Source organism: Malaclemys terrapin, chromosome 13, assembly GCF_027887155.1.
Source record: "Malaclemys terrapin pileata isolate rMalTer1 chromosome 13, rMalTer1.hap1, whole genome shotgun sequence".
NCBI classification, from domain to species: Eukaryota; Metazoa; Chordata; order Testudines; family Emydidae; genus Malaclemys; species Malaclemys terrapin.
The window spans coordinates 11,142,521-11,165,295 of record NC_071517.1 but is presented as its reverse complement, the minus strand read 5'-3'; the positions used below and the strand labels follow the sequence as shown (position 1 = coordinate 11,165,295).

Here is a 22,775-nt window from a genome sequence, read left to right as displayed (position 1 = left end):
CTGTCCATAAAGTGTTTGAATCTATCATTATGACCCAAGATTAGAGGTAATTGAGAAGGAAGTTGATAGTAAAGCTTTATCCTCATTCCCAGAAGTCCGAACACCAAGAAAGGATAACAGACCACAAGAAGGGTTTCCAAAAATATTCTGACCTGTCGCAACTTTCAAACTTTGGTGCCTACAGTTAGGTACTTAAATAAGTGGTGTGATTTTCAGAGTTGCTGAACAACTGCAGCTTCCATTGACTTCATTGGGAGTGCCAGGCGCTCAGCACCTGGGAAATTCAGGCCACTTATTTAGACGTACCCAAGTTTGACAATATTGGTTTTAACTTTATTTGTGTATCTCTTTACCCAACTGCACAAAGGATATAATGTTTCCCTATCTCATGGGTTATTCTGAGTCTTAGGGTATGTCTATATGGCAGTCACAGGATGAGATGCTGCTCATGTTGACATACCCAAGCTAGGTATGATCTAGCTAGTTTGGGTAACAGTAGAAGTGAAGCTGTGACAACGAGCATTTCGGTACCAGCAATTACCCGGAGCTCCGGGCAGGCTCGTACAGCCTATGCTGCCGCGGCTTCACTACTCCAGTACCCGAGTTAGCTAGATAAAGTTAGCTCAGGAATGTTTGCACGAGCTGCAGTTGCATCCTGGGACTGTAGTGCAGACATACCCATGGACTCCATTCTTGTGCTGAAAACTGCAAGGAGCCTGTGTAGCCTTCTGGATGGGCACTAACTTCAAAGAGCCTCTGCCCACATGGTTCTCCGTGTAGGATCATGCAATGTTTGTAAAATGCTTTGAGATTTTCAGACTTAAAATAATTGACTGCATAGCTTCATAATTAGTATTATACAATTCCTGTACAGTATATATATGTACATCAGAGGGAACTGGGATTGTTTAGTCTCCAGAAGAGAAGAATGAGGGGGGATTTGATAGCAGCCTTCAACTACCTGAAGGGGGGTTCCAAAGAGGATGGAGCTCGGAGTTGGCTGTTCTCAGTGGTACCAGATGACAGAACAAGGAGCAATGGTCTCAAGTTGCAGTGGGGGAGGTCCAGGTTGGATATTAGGAAAAACTATTTCACTAGGAGGGTGGTGAAACACTGGAATGCGTTACCTAGGGAGGTGGTGGAGTCTCCTTCCTTGGAGGTTTTTAAGGCCTGGCTTGACAAAGCCCTGGCTGGGATGATTTAGTTGGGAATTGGTCCTGCTTTGAGCAGGGGGTTGGACTAGATGACCTGTTGAGGTCCCTTCCAACCCTGATATTCTATGATTCTATAATCTCTGATTATACTTTCAGCCAATTGAGGTTTGTCAGGAAGATTCAGTAATTGAAAAGAATTTATTATTAAAAGATTTCTAACATTATGATAGAATTTCTAACCACAAAATGAATTAGGCCCAAATAAATTATTGTTTGAATTAGCAGTATCCACTCTCTATGATTTTTGGATTAGTAACATTAATTTTAAATACTACTTTCTGCTCATAGATACATAATAATAAAAACTGATAGTGCTTCATTAAAACATTGAGTAGAAAATAGATTGCTTTCATTTTTGTAACTCATTGTAATGTGTGACTTTCAGTGGGTTTACTCGTCTTTATCTTCTCTTTTATAATGGTCCAGATAATTATTTTGGTTTTTTATTACTTCATAAGGTGAACAAAAGATTTTCAATTGCTCAGAAAGCCACAGCATAGCTGCATTAAAAATCGATGGGTTTGGCAATGATTCCATTTCCCTGTGGAATGTTAGATGGGACACACTTTCCTCTAATATAGTAGCCCCCATCTGTGCTGCTATAATTAAGGATCAATAATTGTTTCCATTATCAAGCCTATTTTCAGAGACTGGTAACTAGGATTCCAATCCTGCAAGGAGATTGTGGGGGCAGATCCCTGAATCCACACAGCTCCAATGAAATAATGAATGCAAAATATTATCATCATCATTAGTAGCATTACCATGATTCATCTTATCACCATGGTTTTGGCATGAAGGATTGATTGTCTGTCTGTATTAATGTTTGGTGTTGTAAATGCAGCTTTTCGCTCAGTTCTTTGGTCATATTGATTGTTATTTGCAGCTACAAACTGCATCTAACTAAAGAAATGTGGGACTCTGTTTATATTCTGTAATAGTAAAGAGTCTCCTTCTGACAGATGGAATGTTATGCCATCACAGTAGCGCATTATTTGTACTCTCTGATGACTGCAAGTTTGCAGAGGATGTTACTCCTGCCATACGTGGTGAGATTTTTTTTTTAAAAGACATTTGTATTGACAAATCATAGATGGCTGGAGAGCTCACATTTGAGGTGGGCTGGACAAGTAATAAAAATAGGGGACGAACGACCCAGCAAAGAAAGCATAGGAGGAAGCTGTCAGGAAGAAAAGACATGGAAGACCGAGGCTATGATGGAAAGAGTCTGTCAAGAGAAGTTGGAAGAAAACAGGACTGGAACCCCAAGAGCTACAAACCCATGCCATGGACCGTAACGAAGAAGAATCGTGGACAGCTCCGATCATGTGTAAACCGGAAAAGTAATCAAGAAGTGAAGTGTTGGCAAATCAACTAGAGAGTGTTTGAAGAAGGTATTGGGGTTTAAGGTGGTGTTGGGTCCACTGCACTATATTGGGGACATGTACTCTGAGAATCCTTTGCAGAACGTATACTTGTAGATAAATTAAACACGGAAGAAGAAACATAGCTTCCCACCCTTCTCAGGAGATGAGACACGGCTTCCTTCCTCGTGCATCTTTTTAATCTACCTGTTATGTGCTGTTGCAACCCAGGCTGCCTGCTTCTTGGAGATGATGGATCTCTTTTCAAACATTTTTGTACAGAGCCCAGCACAATATGGTCTTGATCACTGACTCTGGTGCTTAGAAACTACCCTGATATAAATAATTATCAGTAAGTAATGTCTATGGGAAGCAATCTCCCAGTGACCTTGGTCTTGCATTTGGCTGTGAAATTGCCTTTATAAAATTTTTGTTTTATACACTGACGTAAACATCACAGACATATTATAGAACCTCTGAACGCTAGAATACTAATGGATTTACCATATCTATCAAGGCACACCTCTCTGCTTCAGTGCTGATGAAGAGCAGTTGTGATATTGCAGCAGAGTGTATGATGGGACATATTAGGGAATGGAAAGACAGTGTTCTCATATCAAGTTATGACTCCAAGGACTTGAAAAAACAGAAGAAATTTTACAGTAAATCAAAATGGCCAGTGTGTTAAAATTTCAACTTTCCTCTCTTGGGTCCTGATTCAAGAAAGCACTTATGCATCTGCTTAGGTCTCACTGACTTCAGGACAACTTAAGTATGTTTAAAATTATGCACATGCTTAAGTGTTTTCTTGAATAGGGGACTCCGTCACTTGGGAAGAAGATTATTTTACTTCTTGTTTTTCAATGACTGTTGAATTGATCACTGTATTGGTTTACCCCCTGATTTTTCCTGCCTACAGCTGATAGTCTTAGAAGCTTGAAGCAACCACATGGCAACCAAAAGATGTAATATTTGCCAAGGTTCAAGAAATGCAACCGCAAACTGACAATAAGCACAATAGTGTTTTAAAAACTATGCTCATTATCAATGATATATTTGCACAAATTTTCTCTTGTATATAAAACCATGGCTGACCACTGCTGCATTTAGATAGCAACTTGATGTGTGAGCAGCAAGCCACTCTTGGGCATGAGTTATGGTGTAATAATTCACACTTTGTGCATTGTTAGAATGAGGCTGAAGGCCGAGTGCTGTTAAATGCAGCAGGTGTGAATTACTGCACTACAGCTCACAGGCTGGAGTGTCTGACTGGGATTATAAAATAGCCTTATGCAAATATACTTCAAAAGTAACAGCACAAATGACCAGGAATAATTGGGGGCAGCTTCTGAAATTTGTCACAGCTCCATAATGGAGAATTTAAAGCAGCTAAGGATCTGGTCCATGATTTCTAAAGTTATTTATTATTACACGCCAAAATTTTAAATTTAATTAAAAAAAATCAAATACAAATATCTCTGAAATAGGGGTTTTTTAGTCAGTTTCCTTCTCCATTAGGCATTAGATCTGCCTCTCAGGATCTACAGATGATCTCCCACTGGGCTCATCAGGATGGGTTCACAGCCCAAGCCCCAACAGGAGCAGTGTCCTCCTGGGTCCCCCTAGTTCTCTGAGCCCCAAATGTCCATGGGAATCCCAGACTGATGCTTGCTTGAGTTAGGTTATTAGTATTACCCTATTTTACAGAATGGGGGAAGCTGATGCATAGAGTCAACATGTACAAAAGCAGCCTCTGATTTTGCATGCCTAACACCACATCCTTGACCTGATTTTCAAAATGGTGGCGAACCAATCACTGAAACAGATACCATGCGATGCTGCAGGTGGTCATTGACTCTGAAAACCAGGAGCATATTGTTTTGCATTATTCAACATTTCAAATCTGTGATTTAATGGCCAGTATATAATTTGAAAATTGAACCAACCTTCTTTGGAAGGAGACATGGTAATAGATCCATGCACATCCTTATTGTTATAAGCCCGTTTCAATTACCAACAGATGATAAGGGCTCCCAATAGAGAGTGGCCAGTGGTTACCTTAGAAAAGGGGAAACTCCTGAGTGTTCACTATCGAAGTGCGGCTGGGAAATAAGATCACTTCTTATGAAGCACTAAATCAGCTTCAGATCGGATGGATGTGCTGGGGAAGCAGAGAACCTGGTGTGATCAAATGAACTGAACAGCTGCTAGGTGCCAATTTACAACAATGCTATAAACAGCTGATTTCATGTTTTTTTTTTTCCTTTTAGGAGATTAGTATTTAAGATGCAACTGGATATTTAATGTTCTCCAGAACACTCCCTTGAAAAAGACCTAGGAGCTGAAATGTTGAGAATATACCTCTAAACAATGCATTATTTATGAGCTTATTTTCTAGTCTTTTTAAAAAGTTGTACAACTTATGCATTGCAGATTTTATAAAGAAATGAGTACATAACATACTGTTGTCCATTTCCGTAGTCATCATATGGCCCAATCCTGGAAAATGATAGCACCCTTGACTTCCATTGTAGTCAGATTGTTTGTTCATGACAGAAAAGCTAAATCCCCATTTCAAAAAGTATATAGCTCACAATTGTTTTATTGTATTTACTTGGCTAGGATTTTTCACAGGAGCTTAAGAAAGTTAGGGATTTAGATTCCATTGAAATTCCCTAGGATTGAGCATCTAACTCATTCCTTTGCGCATCCCATCCTTTCTGGACAGGACTCAAACAAGCCTAAGAACCAAAATGGAGCTGACTTTAGCTTATTGTTTTTCAGGGCTATGGCAGTATCTGTAGTCATATCCTACTACAGGGATGATACTAATTAAGGCTCAGGGCCTGCAAATGCTTATGCAATTTAGGACTGAGTGAGGTTTCTCATGCACATGTAATAGAATGTACGGCCTCTGGAAACATCAGATGGATAAAAGTTGTAGGCTGTCCAACAGTGAATGTCAAATTCCCCAGACAGAAGCTTGTCTGAATTCAGCTGCCTCTGTGAGACTCTAAAAAGATCTCCAAACATAAAAAAAGAAAAGTCACTTGCCACGAGGATTGGTTTCATAATGCCCCTATCGCCGTTTTCGATAGGATGTAATTTACCTCTTTAACTAAGGACTAGCTCTGTCCATACGTGATATAATTTTGCCATAACATTTTTCTTTTTTGTTGAATTAATCTGAAATCACAATCAGAGGCATGGGGATTTTGTCAAGCACCCATAAATAAATGCAATGGTAATCATGTGGCTATGTCCCGGCGCAACAATTTGGAAGTTAATGGATGTTCTACTACAGGCAATTACAATATATTTGTATTGGTGTAATGGCTGGAAAATACTTTTCCTGGGGAAAAAGGAACTTCCAAGACTCCATTATTTTACTCTGAGGTGTCTCAGATTTTTTCAACCCTTCATTCTGAATAGTTTCAGAACACTCCACACCTCAAAGTATGGCCCCAGTGTCCCAAACCCAATCCACACAAGCTTTTTTTGCATTGGCTTTAGCTTTAGTTATTGGCTCAAACAAATTAAAATATGGGCTATTGTGGGGGGAGGGGGGATCATTAAGTTCTGATGATCTTAGTTATACTTAGTATTGTCATAATCACTTTAGATTACCAGTCCAAAAAATCTTGAATAAATATTTGAAAAACCCCTTAAAAATTAGTTACATGTAAAGGCATAAACTTAAAAAACCAAACCTACCTACTTAGCTGTAGACATTTATACCAGGTTTATTGCTGTAGTATCTGAAAACAATGAAGTCCATCCTGAGTGCCTGAATCAACCTGTTAACATGAATCAAATCTCTTCAAACAAATCAGGCTGTTGAAATGTTTTCTGTGTAACCAGAGCCTGGTGATTAATTATTTAGAGAAACCTTTAGATGACTGAATAACGTGATACAAATGTTGAGATTAAAAATAGCTGCTTCTATTCTTTTTTGTTATTCAAATGATATTAAATTCTTCTCCTTCTCTGGTGGGCAAAATGTATCCACTGCAAATATTTTTCCTTTGCTAATCCATGTGCTTTTCAAGAGGGGTGCAACAGACATTTAAGGCTCTGTCTACACTACAAAGATAAGTCGACCTATGTTAGGTTGTCTTACAGCCACCCTATTAATTACTGCAGTGGCTGATGTCCACTTTGCCTTCCTGTCGATGGTGTGTCTCCTCACTAGGAGTGCTTCCACCGACTGAAGAGGGGCAGTGTGGGGATAGCTCCATGCAGCTCTCTACCGGGAGCCCAGCTGCCTCTTGGAGCTTTTCTTGCCTTCAACCTCCCAGCTGGGAGCAGCGGGGCAACCATCCAGGGCTTCTTGCCTCCGACGGGGAGATTTGCAGCTGGAGTCCAGTCAGCTGCTGTGCTCCTGAGGGGGAGCTGGGACCCTGTGGGAGAGCAGGGCTCACTCCGGACAGTGGGGAGCCTGGGTGGCAGCCCGGCTTGGAGTGGGGCCCAGGCAGCAGCCCCTGAGCTGGCTTTCTTGACAAGGATGACAGCCAACAGCCGCTGTAAGGAATGCAGTGTTTACACAGACACTGCATCACCCTAACTACACCACCATAAGCCCTATGCCTCTCATTGAGATGGCTTTATGATGTCGGCACAGTAGGGGAGTTACATAGGCAGGAGGAACATTTCAGCGTGTACACCTCCGCTGTTTTGTCAACAAAAGCTGACATTTGTCAACAAAACTGTGTAGTGTAGACAAGGCCTAAGACTGTCTTTGAAGCAATAACAGTGTTTTCATACTTATATTTGAACAATACAAGGTGGCAGTTTTTATCTTTTGCTTTTGTGGTTTTCACGGTCTGAGGGAAAATGCCTTGTTGAATTTCTGCACTTAAGCGTCACCACGCTAAACTGTGATAGCAGTCACATTAGCTACCCCTGTGACTGATCTCATTCGACATGATGTGTCACCGCACGGATGCACTAGCCTGGAAATTCAAGCAGGACTTTGGAATGGTGGAAGCAGATGTTGTTCCCACCACCCTATTTAAAAAAAAAAAATCACCGAGCAAAGAAAGGTCAAGACTACACCCAGGAAACGTGGGAGATGTTAGGAAACGTGGGAGATGTTTGGCAACTCCTTTTATTCCCACCTTCAGGCCATCGCTATGAAAGAAGAAATGCCCTAGATTAGATGGGGGATGAAGCTGAAATGTTTCAGGGGTAGGATCTGAGCGATTTCCAGTAGGACTGTGGCTTCTCCCTCGCTTCTGAATAGTTGACCCTCGCTCTCCTCCCTGCCACTACCACCTCCAGGCTGTCCCCAACTAGCTCGGTTAACTGCGGGGCTCCGCACTCCTCCCGCTCCATGCCCGAGAAGAGACGGTGCTGGAGGCTTGGCAGCTGTGCGGGACCTGGGGCCCCACCAGCCTGACGTCCGGGCCCCAGCTCATTGTGACGCCGGGCGCTGCCCAGCGGGGGCCGGTCGGGCGGCTGGGGCGGGCGTGGCCATGCGCTGGCTGGCAGCTCTCAGGCCCCGGGGCGCCTCCTGCCCCCTGGAGCCGCCTCGCTCGGGCTCCCCGCTCCCTCCGGCCGCCCCCTTCTCCCGCTTCCCGTTGCTGCCGGGGATCGGGGCCGCCCCGTCGCCGCAGCGCATGGCCGGCCAGTTCGGGAGCATCCTGGTCGGCTCCTACCTGGAGATCAAGCGCAGCGATGGGCGCATCCACCCGGCGCTGGTCACGGCGCTGCACCGGGACAGCTCCAGCCTCACCGTGGAGTGGGTCGAGCAAGGGGCCAACAAAGGCAAGAGGGTGGAGCTGCAGCTCGCCTTCGCCCTCAACCCCCACCTGGCCCCCGCCGCGCCCTGCTCCGCCCAGGGCGACCAGAGCCTCCCGGCCGAGCCGGCGGCGACGCCCGCCAAGCTGGAGCAGCCCTGCGGGGACGGCGGGGAGCCGGAGCCCGGCCGGCCCCGCGCGGGGCGCTGCAGCCCCGGCAGGAAATCGCCGTGCGTGCGGCAGGTGGAGCGGCTGCAGGAGCTGCGCCAGAAGCGGCGGCTGCAGCAGCGGGAGCTGCGGGAGCAGCGAGCCCAGCAGGCGGCCGGCTCGCCGCACCCCAACTACGACGTGATCTGCATGATCCAGGAGTACCGGGGCCGCCTGCTCGGCGGGGCGCTGGGCGGCCCCGAGCCCGGCCCCCAGCACCGGATCCGCGTCTGCGTCCGCAAGCGGCCGCTCAACCCGCGGGAAGCCGGGCTGCAGGACTTCGACGTGGTGACCGTCCCCTGCCGGGGCGTGGTGGTGGTGCACGAGGCCCGGCAGAGGCTGGACCTCAGCCGCTACCTGGAGAGCCAGACCTTCCGCTTCGACCACGCCTTCGACGAGAGCGCCCCCAACGAGCTGGTGTACAGGAACACGGCCCAGCCGCTGGTGGAGAGCATCTTCCGCCGGGGCATGGCCACCTGCTTCGCCTACGGCCAGACGGGCAGCGGCAAGACCCACACCATGGTGGGAGACCTCTCGGCCAAGGGCCAGGGCTGCCCCAAGGGCATCTACACCCTGGCAGCCCAGGATGTCTTCTGCTGGCTGCAGGAGCCCAGCTACAAGCAACTGGAGCTCCAGGTCTACGGGGCTTTCTTCGAGATCTATGGGGGCAAGGTGTACGACCTGCTCAACTGGAGGAACCGGCTGAAGGTGCTGGAGGACGGCAAGCAGCAGATCCAGGTGGTGGGGCTGCAGGAGGAGGAGGTCAGCTGCGTGGAGGATGTCATGAAGCTCATCCAGATGGGCAACAGGTGCAGGACATCCGGCCAGACCTCTGCCAACACCCACTCCTCCCGCAGCCATGCCATCTTCCAGATCATCCTCCGGAAGAGAGGGAAGCTACACGGCAAGTTTTCCCTGATTGACTTGGCTGGGAATGAGAGAGGAGCAGACACGGGCAGTGCGGACAGGCGGACGAGGCTGGAAGGGGCTGAGATTAACAAGAGTCTCCTGGCACTTAAGGAATGCATCAGGGCCCTTGGGCGCAACAAAGCCCATACCCCATTCAGGGCTAGCAAACTCACCCAGGTTTTAAGGGACTCGTTCATAGGGGAGAATTCATGCACCTGCATGATCGCCACCATCTCTCCAGGGATGAGATCCTGTGAGCACACTCTCAATACTCTAAGGTACGCCAACAGGGTGAAGGAACTGATGGTAGATCCTAATTCCCTTGGACAGTCACATTCAATGATCACCCAGTTCCCATATCAGCTGGATGACCTGAAGAAACCATGGACTGTACAGAGCTTGCCTGAGACGGATGAGTTCAAAGTATTTTGTGTACAGAAAGAGGAGGAAGTCTCTCCTCAGTTGTTTACTTTCAATGCCAGAGAGAAAGCCCAGAAGAAAAGAAAAGAGTTGGATGAGAAAGCACTTATAGAGGAGCACCAGGAATCTCTTCGATGGTTGAAAGTATTCCTGGAAGTGGCTGAAGAAATAGATTATGACGTGGATTTTTACGCAGCACAGTTTGAAGCAGTCCTGGGGCAAAAGATTGGCATTCTGACTGAGATCCAAGATAAAGTGAAATCATTCCGGTCAATCCTACGTAAGGAACAACATGGCGGCAACCAGATCAGTGTGAAGAGATCCCGTGTTCTGTAAATTAAGCAGAAAGATTGTAAACTACTGTAAGATGGCAATTGTTATGACACTGTGGCTTTAGCCACCCAACAACTTGATTGCTTAAAGGATACTTAAAAGATGTCTGTGGGAATGTCCTGTTTGTTTTTCTCTTGAACGGCATTTCGGGCTAGCGTGAAAACACTCCTAGGATGTCGCCAGATAGTTTCTCGCTGCAGATAGCAGAACCATGCAGGGTGTAGGGGCTAATCACTAGGGAAAAGCAGGGAACACATAGAAAAGAAATCGAATCTCACATGTGCAGGCTTTCCTCATATCCCTTTAAAATATATATATTTGTACCTTTCTAGGTACTGCCTATTCCCGCATTCTGTCAGGCTGTACCAACTTGAGAACAGATTCCCAGGGAGTTAGGCATTTTGAGTGATTTAAAAAGGTGTTAGAGTGCAAAGCACTGTCGTTTCTATTCTGAGAATGATACTTTTGGGGAATGTAGGTTATTTTGTGCATAGCATAAGCAATAAGCATATAGAATATGCCCCTTCTACTTTTTCTCTCTCAACTGTGTTCTTGTGAGTCATTTAAAAAAATAAAAGAAAAACTTCTTCCTTCCCAGAAATCAGGCCAAGGAACAAGATTCTGTCCTATGGGGAGAAATTCAAAATCAAGTGATGTGCCTTCAAGGGCTAGAGAGGGATGCAGGGGATACAGTGCCCTGTATCAAAGGCCTTGAAGAGAGGCGATTTGCCAGACCAAAGGGCCAGAAAAGCTGCATTCACCAAAGTGCTATCTGATAAGTGCACATTACTGTGCTAAAGCCATAAGATGAAAGATAGCCATAGATTGTTGCATCATCCCTGATGTGAAACACTACAGACTCTGCTCTTTGTTGGATAGCAGTTATGCTAAACCTTCTGGTACTAGGGTGACCAGATATCCCAATTTTATAGGGACAATCCCGATATTTGGGGCTGTGTTTTATATAGGCGCCAATTACCCCCCACCCCCGTCCCGATTTTTCACACTTCCTGTCTGGTCACCCTATCCGGTACACATCTACACTTATTATTTATTTTAGAAATGAATTTGGTTAAATTCCTGAGCGATATAGGGCAACAAATAAATATTTGTGAGATTAAAATGTGTAAATAATACATAATTAATTGATGGCAATCTCTTTTCCTCTTCCTACTTGGCTTTTGATACCATCAACCGGTTTATCCTATTGCGCGTCTGAAGTCCAGGTCCAGAGCCTGTTGAAGTCAACGGAAGAACTCCTGTTGACTTCAATGGCCTTTGGAATGGGCTCAAAACTAGAAGCTGGTGTCTCCAGTAGTCTCCTTCATAGTTCAGATGCCATCAGTCATTCTAATGCTCCCTTTCCATTTCTGGTAGAAGATTTGTCCTCTTGTCCCTTTAGCTGTGGGGAGCTGTGTTGAAGGAAGCTGTATCTACAGTGGTGAATTTGTTAGACACAAATGTTTAAATGCTGATTGACTAGCAGTAATACTCAGGACTTTTCATCTTCAAAGCCCTTTTCAAACATTGGTGTATTAGCATCCGTTTTTTTCCAGCACTAATAGCTTATGCAATTACCTCATTCTTCTCTGGATAGCATTATTGGATGTCAAATTAAGAGATGCTGTTCCCAAGAGCAAGTACAAAAGCCTGGAAAATGGCAGTTTCCGGTTGAAAAAAAGTCTCCGGTATTCCTAAAATAACTTTGAGAGAGGGTGCGGAGTTCCCCCTCCCTTATGGCTCCTTCCTGGGTTTTTGTGGAAGAGAAAACTCTTTGAGGTTCCCCATCTGGCATCTCCTCTGAATTCTTGTATCAGAGGTGGTGATGGAGAGGTGGGGTTGAAAGAGATACCAGCATGGAGTGGCTCTGTTAAGAAGCTAATACAGCCTGGAGTCATAATATCTTTTGCACAGATTCCCTTTAGGGACTGGGGGTGGGTGATGTTCACTCCCTGTGCTTGACTCATATGCTGAATCCAGGCCTATGTTCCTAATGCTGGGTGTGTGGTAGTGTCCAAGGTGTAAAGCTGTGGAATAAAGTATATTAGCAACACGGTTATGCATTGAGTTGGGCGTATTAGAAGCAGAGTTTTAATGAGCTGAAAAAAATTCTTGCAGGATAGTATGGTTTGCATCATGGTCATGAAACAGAACATTATTTTTTTGTTTATACCTACATCAAGGGTCGCAACCTTGGGCACGCGATCCATCAGGGTAATCCGCTGGCAGGCCGCGAGACATTTTGTTTACGTTGACTGTCCACAGGCACGGCCCCCCGCAGCTCCCAGTGGCCGTGGTTCGATGTTCCCAGCCAATGGGAGCTGCGGGAAGCAGTGCGGGCCACAGGGACGTGCGTACCGCCGCTTCCTGCAGCTTCCATTGCCTGGGAACATTGAACCACGGCCACTGGGAGCTGCAGGGGGCCATGCCTCTGGACGGTCAACGTAAACAAAATGTCTCGCGGCCTGCCAGCGGATTACCCTGATGGGCCACATGCCCAAGGTTGCCGACCCATGACCTACATGATAAGGAGTCTCTCTGGATCTCGGCTTGGGAAGTGACTCATGAGCACAGTCTACTGGTTCCTAGGGAACTAGCAAAGTAATTAATTGAATGAGAATTTGCCATTAGAATCATTATATAATTTATAAATTCACCTTGTTTCTCCCTTCCTGTAATTTGATTATCTTCTCTTCTATATCATCCTTTGCTTTAGCAAACTTGCTGAATAATCAAAAATCATTCGATCATGTATAGAGGTGAGCAAAACTCATCCATTATGGTTTCTGGGGCTTTGCCCAAGATTTTTCTTTGGTTTTCCTGTATGTGGATTTGCAACAGCAAATTTCACTTTGTGTTTTGGGTTTGAAACTGTGGATTAAGCAGATTTAAAAAAACAAACACACACAAAACCCCAGCAACAACAAACACACAAGTAAATTATTCCGCATTGACTGAAAGTGTTCGCAATTTTGTGTGTGTGTGTGTGTGTGTGTGTGTGTGCGCGCCCTAGGGTTGAGTTTGTGATGAACCCGAAAATCAGATGAGTTTTACCTGGTTTTAGGTTTGCAGTGCTCTGATGACCACAACTATTCATTAAGTGAGGAGCACTTAATGTATTAAGACTAGCCATTTACTTAAACAACTGAAATACTTTGTTGGATGTGTCTTCTGTATAAGCAACCAAAGCTCAAGAGTTGGCCTGCATGGAGCTCATTGTAGGGTCAGAGTCTTTGTCAGCGTCTGGCTACACCATAAATTCCTACCAGTGATCGCTTCACAGATGGAAGCCCTCCTTCCGGGTAAAAGGTCTTCTTTGTCCCTTGTCTCTGACCTTGCTCTAATTGCTTATTTTGTTCCACATGTGGGACAGTGGAGTCATCTTTTACTCCCAAATATCCTTTTATTTCCCACAGCTCTTTCGTCTAATAATCCTGCCTATTAATGTGTGGAATGTTACCAGAATGCATCCCTGTGGTGACTTCATCTCTTTTGAAATCCTTTTTAATTCTCATGGTTCTGGGTCTCAACTGTTGCAATTTCTTCCTCCCTAGAGGAAGACAGGACAGGTCACTCCATCACCCATCACATTCATCAGCTTTCTGTCCATAGAAGAATTAAATTAAAAATCCTGGTTTTTTAAAGTGTCCATGGCTTTGCTCTGTGACTTTGTATCCACCTACTTCCCCAGCCACACCTAAAGCCTTGGCTTGCTTTCTTGATCTGCCTTTGCCACTCTATATTTGGGAGTCATTCACTCACCTGTGCAGTCCCGGTCTGGAAATTCTCCCTTTCAGCTGCTCAGTCACTTCCTCTCTTCTGAGCTCCCCCAGCATGGCCAGCTCTCAAGTCTCTCAATATTTGGTGGTTTTCTTTAATACTGCAGCTCCTGGAGCCATGGTATGTGAAAATCACAGGTTTAAATTTTTTAAGTAACTTTGTAGCCTGCATGGTTGTGGAGAAAAGCATGAAACATCAATGCTTATAAACCAGAAGGTCAATAGAAAAACAAACAAAAACATTTTAAATAAATCTCATGATTTGGGGGGGGGGGCTGACTTACGATTTTTGAAGTTGGCAGTACTGCTCTCCTTAGCCCATCCTGTGCTAATTAGTATCTGATTAACTCTGCAAAGTATTGTCTGGGTAAGAATCAAGGGACAGAGGCTACCTGACCCTATGTGCACATTGAGATCAGGAGGAGGCATAAGTAGCCTACTGCTGAGCAGACCAAAGCAAGGGCCCAGCAGAATTGCAGCTCTGACATCCTGGGGCGCACAGGAGCTGTTGCTGTTTCTCAGGGAGGAATCAGAGCCACAAATTCACCAGTCCATCCATCTCAAAACACAGGCATTTATAACCCACTGGTGAGTGTATTACAAGTTCCCTGCTTTGCCCTAGCGGCAGAGGAAACAAATCTGTTACAACCCAGATTCTGTTTTTAGCATTGAAGGTGCAGTTCAGGCCCCAGTGTGTCAGCCAAGGTGGTGACTGTCACACATTGACTAGTGGGGCTGCTTAATCTGCACCCTACAAAGGGTATGCAGCCCCTGTGCACCCAGGAGCTCTGGGAGACAGAGTGCCTCTAGGTGTTGCTACTGAGGCGGTGTGTGTTCTCTGCACTGCATGCAATTTGCTCAGTTTAGCACTAAGACGCTGTGGATTTGTCCCTATGTTCTTTCCTTTTTTACTATCCCAGTATTATATCTCATCACGTTGTTATTATTGTGCTAAAACTTGAGGTCCTTTGTCAGATTTTTCTCTGTTTTTCTGCTCAGGCAAACCCCAAGACAGATGGAACTAATAATAGTTGCAGCCAGTAACATATGTTTAGTAATGCACATCAATATTTTTTACTTTCACAGATGCTAGGATTTTGCATTGTAGAGATGTATGATTCTTAAACTAATTTCAACAAAGCCAAGAAAGTGATCTCTATTGGCAATACAATAAAACCACATTTAAATGAATGATTTTTCATAGAGCCTATTTTTCATAGAACCTAGAAGGTTATATTTGAAATTCCACTGTACTAACAGGCAATACTGAAAAAAACTCTTAGTACACATTAAATTTCAAATTCTCACATCTCCCACTTAGCATCATGAGATAACAAACCTTTCTCCAACTGAATCTAAAAATAGGATTTATGAGGTGTTTGTATCTCCTTCGTTTTATTGTCGACAGGAGCATGCGACATCTCAGCAAGAACTTTGAAGGACATTCTATTCTGTAACAATTCACCTTAGAGTGTGCCTCTCATCCTCGTTGCTACTAGAAATGTGTGCACAGAAACAATGATTGTATTCCTCAGGGTATTCCTTGAAGATTTTCCTCTTTTTGTGTTTTCACATTTAGAGTTGTTCTTCTGCTGGTGCCCTCCCAATCATTTTCTCAGTAGCGGATTGTGATGTGATGTTATAGACAAGGATAAGACTTTGAGTTGAGGAGGAGGAAATCAAGAGTAGGTGAAGTCTCAGACACAAGAATCCTTTTTTTATGTGAAAATCTCTATTAATAAAATTAAGATTTGTATCACAAAATTGTCTAAATATGAGGCTAAGACAGGGTCTACAAGTTACAGGCTGTAGCCAGCTATTTTGCTATAGATATATGGGCATATGCTAACAATGGCTCTCAACCTTTCCAGACTACTGTTGTTCCCCTTTTAGGAGTTTGATTTGTCTTGTATATCCCCAAGTTTCATCTCACTTAAAAACTACTTGCATACAAAAGTGTCGCAGCACACTACTACTGAAAAATTGCTTACTTTCTTATTTTACCACATAATTATAAAATAAATAAATTGGAATATAAACATTATACTTACATTTCAGTGTATAGTATAGAGAGCAGTATAAACAAGTCGTGTGAAATTTTAGTTTGTACTGACTTCGCTAGTACTTTTTCTGTAGCCTGATGTCAAATAAGCAAATGTCTAATTGAGAACCACTGGATTAAAGCAGTAACGCAAAAGCCTACCGGTCTGAAGCCTGTAAGACAACAGCTTAGTCAAATTAACTCAAGCTAAAACCTAAAGACTTGACATAAGCAACTAACTAGTAGGAGACCCTATATCACCAGATGTCACAAGATAGAGTGTTGTTGTAAGTAAGTGTTGCTAAACTGCTGACAGGTAACCTAAAGCTGGTATAAAATGGCACCTTGTGATATTTTAAGTTAGAATCTCAGCAGATGTCCAACCCTAAGAATGCTGTGGTAACTAATTGTATGTAGTGTTGTTGTAGCTGTGTTGGTCCCAGGCTATTAGAGAGACAAGGTGGGTGAGATAATATCTTTTATTGGACCAACTTCTATTGGAGAGAGAGACAAGTTTTCGAGCTTACGCAGAGCTCTTCTTCAGGATGCTTCAGACAAGTTCTAGAGCTTGTTGCTCTCCAATAGATATTATCTCCTGCTAACTATACAATAATGAGCTTAAGGTAAAAGGCTGAGCATGAATAGGGTGAGGAAATACAGATGAGGAAAGGGGACTGACACCCCTACTGAATATGTATCAGGCATAGTGGGTGTTAACATGGCCTATGATAATAGGTGGTGTTCAGCCCATGCACTCCTGGGAGATTTCCTGGAACCTGACAGGGCAAGGACTATTTGTAGGCCATCTTACCTACTATGGGGCTCCCCAGCAAAGTGAGTTTGCAAGTTCTGGATGCTTGTATTATCTCTGTCTACCTTGCTATGTTATAGTGTTTGTGATATTGCTGATTGTGCTATTAAAGCTATCACAAATTCAGAAGGTCTTCCCTAAAGTCTGAATGTCTCATTACATTGGAGTCCTCACTCCCAAACTAACTATAATTCTGTGGCCAATCTTGAGGCAGCTGAAACCTGCCAAACCACGTCATGTTAATTGGAAACTCCAAATAATATATAATCAACAGACCAGACAACAAGGGAAACTTTTCAGGAAGCCCCTTGAGCTTCAAGCATCTGCTTTTTGTTGCTCCTTGGATTTGAGGCAGTAGAGTGCCCTAAAGTGATTTGAGATTTCCCATAATGCATAGCAGTGGAGCATGCTAAATTCAAACACAAGAGAAAGCAAATGTCAGGAGGAAAGAACAGGAATGTGACAGGCCAGGCACTGAGGTAGCTGGGCCTACCAACAACTCACAGCAGGAAATGTTGGCAGCCGTACTTCCAGCCCCTTTGGAGGGAGAAAATATTGGCTAATTTCCCCTTGGCCCTTGGAACTGCTCAGGGGCAGTGTGTGTGTGAATAGACTGTTCTTTCATCTTTCAGCGGATGGGCTTCCCCCTACCACTGAAGCTGCTATATGTGATCAGTCGCATTTTCAGTGGGGCTTTTTAACTGTGTGTACAAAATTTGTGGGTTAATGTGTCAAACTTGGCATTTCTGCACATAAAATCAGCAACGGTGCCTGAAAAGTCTTGATTTGTGTGTGCAAATCAGACTATATGTACATGGAAATTTGGCTCCCACATTTATTATGGATGCAATTAAAGAAGTCTGCTGAAAATCTTCTTGTAAGTTTTCCAGGAGTTATCTGTTGATTATAGGAAGGTATTTTATGTTTACTTCTGTAGCATAATTCAGGATTTAAATTTCTGAACAACTGAACATGCAAATATCTACGTGATATACCACCTTCTTGATAGTCTGAAATATTGTGTACTGGAACAACAGATTGCTAATTGTATCAAAGGTTAAAAAAAGGTGTGAAAAAAAGCTGTTTAATAGCCTGTCAAGTTTTCTGTGTGTCTGCTCCTAAAACCTGTGCCCAAAGCTTGGGTGTCTCATTCTCATTGGCTAGGCTGTCCTGTTTTGCTCGTCACCTCAGACCTAATTGTCCATGGCCCTTCCCCTTGTGTGCTCATTTACAGTAGAGCTAAAGGACCACCATTCCAAACTGGTAGCATTTTACGTGCAGTTTTCACTTTTCAGTGGTGTAAATGGCACATGAGGTGCAGGGCAACAAAAGTCTGCTTCTTTCCATGCTTCCTCCTCCTTCAGTTTTCTCCCTAGCTCCTGCTGCTTTGTGGAGTTACCTTTGAGGCCCTACCCTCACCTCCAATGCTCCCAGTGACACGACTGATTACCTAATAATCCTTGCCCTCTTCTTATTGGTTAAGCCAATCAGCTCACCTCCCCATACTTGGAATGGCTGCTTCCTGGGGATGGGTGTCAGTAGAATGACCAATAAACTCAAATATTGCCAAATATTTTTATTGGCATAACAGTGACATCTATTGTTCAATATTATATAAAGTAAATTTGTAAAATCCCAAGCAACTTCCTGTTGGCATTTTTTTTGCATTTAATAAAATGCAAGTTTTCACAGTCAAATTATTGATTCAAAGGATTATGCCACAATACTTGCGATAATATAGTTGTGCCACTATGCAGGGCTGGCTCTAGGTTTTTTGCCACCCTAAGCAAAAAAAAAATTGCCTCCCCACCCCCCCCTTTTTTTTTTTTTTTTTGGCTTTTACACGTTTGCACTTTGCAATGGTTTTGTTTTGTTTTTTGTTTTGTTTTAGCTCCCCCGGTGTGGGGGCTGGAGCGATTCCACTCACCCCCCAACCCAAACAAACAGGAGCCCACATTGTTCCCTTTCTGTCGTTCTTCAAGCTTCACTCTGTGCTGGAAGGCAGGGGATGGGGGTGGGGATACTCTGGAAGGGGGGGGAGAAGTGATGTGCCTGGGTCAGGGGCTGGGATTCTGGACCGGAGTGTGCCTGGGGCAGAGGGCAGGACCTTGGCCTGGGATAGCCCCCGTTGTTCCCTTTCTGTCGCTCTTCAAGCTTCACTCTGTGCTGGAAGGCAGGGGATGGAGGTGGGGGTACTCTTGAAGAGGCGGGGAGAAGTGATGTGCCTGGGTCAGGGGCTGGGATTCTGGACTGGAGTGTGGCTGGGGCAGAAGGCAGGACCTTGGCCTGGGATAGCCCGGCCCCCGGCGGGCTGGGCTGGCAGAGCGGCAGCCAAGGGTGGGTCTCTGGGCGCACCACAGGGGGTAGGGGACAGTGGCGGGAGCCCCCTTTATAGGCAGTGGTGGGGCGCAGTGTGGGGCCATGGAGGACACGGCCGCGGACCCGGTGGGCGGCGAGCCCTACTATTACTATGGGGAGGTGAACGAGAGTGGGCCAGGCACGCAGTGCGAGTGGCTGGAGGACTGGGAGGTGTCCTTCTCGCTGCTGCCCGTGCTCTACATGCTGGTCTTCGTGCTGGGGCTGTCGGGCAACGGGGTGGTGATCTTCAACGTGTGGGCCAAGGGCCGCTTCACCAACCCTCCGCCGCTACATCGGCAACCTGGCGCTGGCCGACCTGGCCTTCGTGGTGACCCTGCCGCTGTGGGCCGCCTACACGGTGCTGCGCTTCCACTGGCCCTTCGGCTCGGCTCTGTGAAAGCTCAGCAACTACTTGGTGCTGCTCAACATGGTCACCTCCGCCTTCTGCCTGGGCTTCCTCAGCTTCGAGCGCTACCTGGCCATCGTGCGCTCGTGCGCCACCACGCCTCCGTGCTGCTCTTGCTGCCCATGCTCTGGCTGCTGGCCCTGCCCGCCCTGCTGCTGTGCGACACCCAGCCCAGCCTGGCCGACAACCGGAATGCCGCCCCTGGAAATGTGCCGCCCCAAGGACGTGCTTGCTTTGTGGTGCTAGAGCCGGTCCTGCCACTATGCCAAATAATAAATCTAATTCTTTTTGTCACAGCATGATTTATGAGTTCACAGTGGATTGAGGTACAAAAAGAAGTACCGTCTGTCAGGGAGCTGATTGCCTAAATATGATAGATTTTATAAAACCTGCATATTAGCCATATTGGTGGAGATGCTGCTAAGAACATAAGAATGTTCTGTGATGTAAGAGACTAGTCTGTCTTCCAGATCACAGGTAAAGAAGGGCTTGGAAAACCCATGATGGACTTCTAAGAAATCTGTTTGTAAATTCATACTGCATAATAATTACTAATAACTCTCTGCATTTCTGTAACCCTGCGAGCTAAGAAACTGATTTATCAAGCCCACTTATAACTGAAATGCAGCCACTTCTGGTGTTAACAGTGCACAGCAACACTATGCAACGGTTTAGGATTGGTAGTGGAAAAGTATACCATAGCTATTTGAAATTGCACTTGGCAGGAACTTGGGGAGAGGGAGAATGCAGTTACCAGAGTTAGAAACCTCGGCACCATTACTACTATTGCTAAATGGGTCGGGGGATATTTAATGACACCAGAAGGTCAGAACCTCATTCATGGAATTTTCTGATCAACTATTGCACTGGAAACTTTGAAATTTGAGTCTGGAAAAGGGGATTTAAAAAAAGTAGTGAATTTCCCGCCTTTGTGGCTATCTCTGCTATCTCTCTCTCTCTCTCACTCTGAATACATATTCAAACAGTAAAGCTTTTAATATAGCAGTAATGAAATAACAAAAGCTATCTAGTGTGACAGACACTCGCTGGCTGATTACACTTTCTGATTCGTGAGCTAGAACTCAGGGGAACCGCAACTGCCTCTTTTACTGCCTTTTCTATGAAAACAGCAGACGGCTGTGTATGCTCATTACTATTTTAGGTGATTCAGAGCATTGGAGGAGAAGTGGGGAGACTGGAGATATGGAAGGATGTTTTTAATAACGTCAAATGGATTAGCAACCTCAATTCTCATCTAAACAAACTATGGATAGCAATTAATCTCAGTACAAATGGGTGATAGCGGCAAACTAAGTGAGCTATTTCTGACCTCTTTGAACCACCAGAAAAGGAAAGTGGCTTTAATAATAGGACATTGATTCAGGAAAGCATCTCTATTGAGGACAGCATTTAAGCATGTGCGTAAGGCCTATTAGTGTGCTAAAGTGCTGTTTTGAATAGTGATGGACTTAAGCATGTGGCTAAGTGCTTTCCTAAATTGAAGCCCTAAGCATGAGTGAAATGTAACTGACCACACCTACCATAATTGGAGACAGAGATGAAAATATACACTTGGTCCCTGATCCTGCAGTGAGCTGCGTGCGGGCAGACCTGTCTCTGAGGTGCATACGTTTTTAAAAGCCTCAGCCAGTCAGGCCCAAGTCCTAGTCCCATGAGTAAAACCTGAAGCTCTATGTCTATTGAAGCTTTGTTGGGCAGAGGGTACAGAATCTACCCCCTACCTCAGATGCCTACCTCCAGTGTCAATGCCGTGTATTTTACTTTGGCTGCGGTTATGCTGCAGAACTGTAGTGTTGCTCATTTAAAATAAAATCCTGAAAATCACTAGAAAGCCACTAAGTCTAGAAACAGAAAACGTGGCTATCTCAGATTCTCAGCTGATATTAAATAGTGGCAGCCCCATTAATTTCAGTGGTGTTATGATGAGTCACGTCAGTTGAGGATTATGGTCCAAAACCCTTTGAAACCTCCCAGACTATGTCTAGACTAGGCTGTGCGCTAGGATTGACCACAAGTACATTTTAAAATATGATTTGCTGGGTCCGTGCTTGGTCCTGGGCTCGTTTGAAAACGTGGCCCACTTAATTTCAGCACCGAAATGGGAGCAGAGCTCCCTCAGTACTACTGGCCTATGTATTCTGGGTATTCATACAGCAGGCAGCAGTGGTACTAACAACCAAACTTCCTTAACCCAGAGAGTGGAGACAAGCTGAGACGAGTGTGAGGGAGTGAAATAGATCTTTAATTGCATCTTGACAGATGGCAAAACTAAATGGAAGTGACTGGGCTGACAGTGAAATTTGAGAAAAGCATAGCTGAATCTCAGTGCATACAGAGGCTTAAGGCTGCCGTAACAAATCCAGGTCCTTCTAACCAAGAAAGATCCAGTTCCACTTCATTTTCTCTTTATGGGCCAAATCCTGAGCCCCTAATTACATTTTTACTCCATGCTTACTCAAGCTAGTACTTCACTGGGGGCCAGCATGATTAAGGACTAAATAAAGGTCAAGGGCCATGTCTCCTCCTGCACTAAAGCCCACAGAAAGGAGCTATAGGCAGGAATGCTCCATGAGATCCAGCTTGTGGGTTGCCTTCAGAACCATCCCATCTAGGGGCAGTGTTTGCCTCTCTTGTGAAACAGGCCAAAATTCGGTCCCCTGCCCTGTGCATCCCCTAGGATCTACAAGAGGTAAGAGCCCTGTGCCACTGCTGTGTCTCTGAGCCCCCATCTCCTCTTCCCTGCTGCCTGACAGGATGGCTCCACTGAGATTAGAGGAAGGGAATGCGCTGAATACGTGCTCTCTAGCTGCCTACCTACCCCTGGGTAAGTGTGACAATATACTCTGGAAGCATGTTCCAGAAAAAGCTTGATGAACCTGCAGGCTTTCATCTGTGCTGGGATTTTTAAAGGCACCTAAGAGAATTGGGGGCCAAAGTCTCATTGAAATTCTAAATTTCATAGGCTTCTTTGAAAATCTCAACCATATGTATTTATTTATTGCCTGTGAACCCACATACTTTTAAACTGCAAAAGCAGGGTGTGAATGCTAGTCGGCTCTGGAAATCAGCATTAGCAACAGGCAGGGAGCCCCCAATCAGAGTGGAGAATAGTAATTTATTATCCATTAGGAGACCTGTCAATCAGCTAGGGCTGATGGAGCAATAACCTTTGAA

General features: G+C 44.9%; 1 protein-coding gene across 1 annotated transcript; it reads left to right on the top strand.

Annotated features, from left to right (window-relative positions):
* The first annotated feature begins 8,196 nt into the window (after window positions 1-8,196).
* On the top strand, window positions 8,197-10,220 carry KIF2B (kinesin family member 2B). Its single transcript, XM_054047758.1, has one exon. It carries the CDS (start codon window positions 8,197-8,199, stop codon window positions 10,186-10,188), a length of 1,992 nt encoding a protein of 663 aa, XP_053903733.1. The 3' UTR covers window positions 10,189-10,220.
* Window positions 10,221-22,775: the final 12,555 nt, after the last annotated feature.